Here is a 2,474-nt window from a genome sequence, read left to right on the forward strand (position 1 = left end):
AGGTTAGCAGATGCTCTGAATATAAAAACCTCCACATGGGGCAAAAAAAATAAAGAATACTTATGAGTAGGAAGTCTTGCAGCTATGAGATAATGAACCTGCACTGGAGAAGTATGTGGACATTTGGGTGGGATGTTACCTCTTCAATTTATAGCACTCTGGTTTATTTACATCTTAGCAATGTCCCTGTGTGATGTTAGGGGCAGGCAGGGTGATCTAAGAGACTGTTATCTCCTCCTCTTCCTCTTCCCCATCATCATCTTCTTCCTCTGAGTCTGAGAAATCTGAAGGTTTGCTGGGGCTGCTCGAATGGGATGGAGAAGGAGACATCTGGGAGTCCAGTCTGTCCCTCAAGTGTAGATGTTCTGGGGACTGGTGGTAGGTTAAGGGATGCCGGGGGCTGGGTGGGCACACGGGGGGAACTTCCTCCTCTTCCTCCTCTCCGGAACACTTCTTGCCTACATCACTGAGGTCTGGGTGAGGGTTGAACTTTGTGGGTAAAGTCTGTTCTCTGCAGCCACCAGAAGAGAGGAGCTCTCTTTCTTTGGAGTTCCTCCACTTCATCCTCCTGTTCTGGAACCAGATCTTCACCTGGGGTGGCAAAGCAATACAGAAATCAAATAATTTGGTAAAACAGAGACCAGGAAAGGCCTTCTGGTTACACCCTTGAAACTCTGCTTGTGCCTGTACTGAAGCTAATAGGAACCAGAGGACTTGACCTTTGGGGACGCTAGGAGAGGGACTGGGGGGGGGCATTAAGATCATGATATGTCCAGTCCTATTCCCACAGTTGGGAACTGTGCTGCTCTCTTGACTCCTTTGATGCTCACAGCTCTGTAACTTGCTTTGGACTTTCTCCTAGTCGCAGGCAGTTCTCCCTGCTTCCATGCCCTCCTTCTCTCAAGCTGCCCCCAGGGCTGGGGTGCCCAACTCCCTGCACCCACCCTCTGTGCCTTCTCACCTGTGAGTCCTTGAGGCCCAGCTTGGCTGCTAGCTTCTTCCTGTCGGGCTTGCTGATGTACTTCTGCTTCTGGAACATCTTCTCCAGCGCTTTGCGCTGCACGTCGGAGAAGACAGCACGACGCAGCATCCCCCGGCGGGGCTTGCCACGGGCAGCCAGCGGCCAAGAGAAGGTGCCAGGGATGGGGACCACGGCAGAGGCAGCTGTGGGGAGGACACAAGAGTGCTGAGAGGAGGGGGACATGCCCTCACCACCCCCTCCCTGCCCTTCGGGTGGGCACCCATCAACCTGGGGCCGTGAAAAGGAGCTTTAGGCTTAACTAAGAGCTCCCCTTTCAACCAGTGATCACTGGGATTAGACCTATCAACTCAAACGTGTAAAATGGATCAATAGTGGCTGGTTTTGTTACCAGATTCAAAGGTCTCCGGCCTGAAAAGGCAAAGCCAGGCGTACTAGCTAGGATAGAGGTATAATAAAAAAGCTTTCCCTCCTGCTCAGAAGCATTTGATTTTTTTTCAGATGCTTTTATCATTTCAGATGCTTTATTATGCTTGAGATGAAAATGAGGACTGATTCGAACAAAACCGCCCCTCTTCAGATGCAGTTTTGATCAATCAGTATTCATCTTTTTATATTAATCTCTTCTCCCCCCCCCAAGTTGGAGAATTCAGTAAGACATGAAAAGTAACAGCTAATTAGCACACTGCCTGGTTCCCAATGGCATTGGTATGATAAAAAGGGCAGAGTTTGGCCTTTAAAAAAAAAGGGGGGGGGGAACCTCCCCAAGAGAGATAGAGATGTTAATGAAGCGTGAATGGTAATTGTGTAGTAATGAACTAACAGAAAAAGACTGAGGACAAGCAGCTAACGCCATATATTACTGGAACAAAAGAGATTTACACTTTCAAACTAAACACAACGGCATGCCAGGCTCCTCGGGAGAATACTGATGGCACAATCGTCTCTTTCCCCAAATCATTTTCATTAAATGGACATGAAAAGCTATTTATAAAGCTCAAGTTGTTTTTGTTAGGCTATTCACATGCCGGAGAAAGGAAGCAAATTCCATTATCCGGAGGATGAATGGAAGAGCTTGGGTTATTTTTTTTTCCTCTCTCCCTTCCCCTGTTTTCTTTTTAAATTAATAGCTTGTTTGTGTAATTAGATTTTTTTTTAATTGTTGGCTCAGCATCATAATACTTCGGTGCCGTAAGAATCATACCCCCGTAACCTGCTTTCTCGCCGCCGACCCCGCGCCGTTTGAACGCCGCTGACGGTCTGAACCAGAAGCAACGAAGTTGGGGGACCCCAGGGCAGGTCTGGTACGCGGGGAGAGGGGAGGAGGAAGAAGCCACGCCGTGCCCACCGTACCCCTGGTCCGCCTGGGAACGCTAGCAACCCGCCGGGGACGGGAAGATTTTGGGGGAAGGATACACACAGCGGGGAGCAGCTTTGCGCGGAAAGGGGCTGCGCTTCCCATCCGCGCGGGGCGTTGCGCGGCGGGAGCTGACCG

The 2,474-nt window shown here is 49.8% G+C and overlaps 1 protein-coding gene across 1 annotated transcript; it reads right to left on the minus strand.

Annotated features, from left to right (window-relative positions):
* Positions 1 to 216: 216 nt before the first annotated feature.
* DBX1 (developing brain homeobox 1) lies at positions 217 to 1,164 on the minus strand (the record flags this gene model as incomplete). Its single annotated transcript, XM_009864353.1, has 2 exons — positions 217 to 591; positions 962 to 1,164. Coding segments are annotated over 2 exons (578 nt in total), but the record flags the coding sequence as incomplete, so codon positions are not given.
* Between the last annotated feature and the right edge of the window lie 1,310 nt (positions 1,165 to 2,474).

The sequence above is a fragment of the Apaloderma vittatum genome, unplaced genomic scaffold (assembly GCF_000703405.1).
Source record: "Apaloderma vittatum isolate BGI_N311 unplaced genomic scaffold, ASM70340v1 scaffold36452, whole genome shotgun sequence".
Classification (NCBI taxonomy): domain Eukaryota; kingdom Metazoa; phylum Chordata; class Aves; order Trogoniformes; family Trogonidae; genus Apaloderma; species Apaloderma vittatum.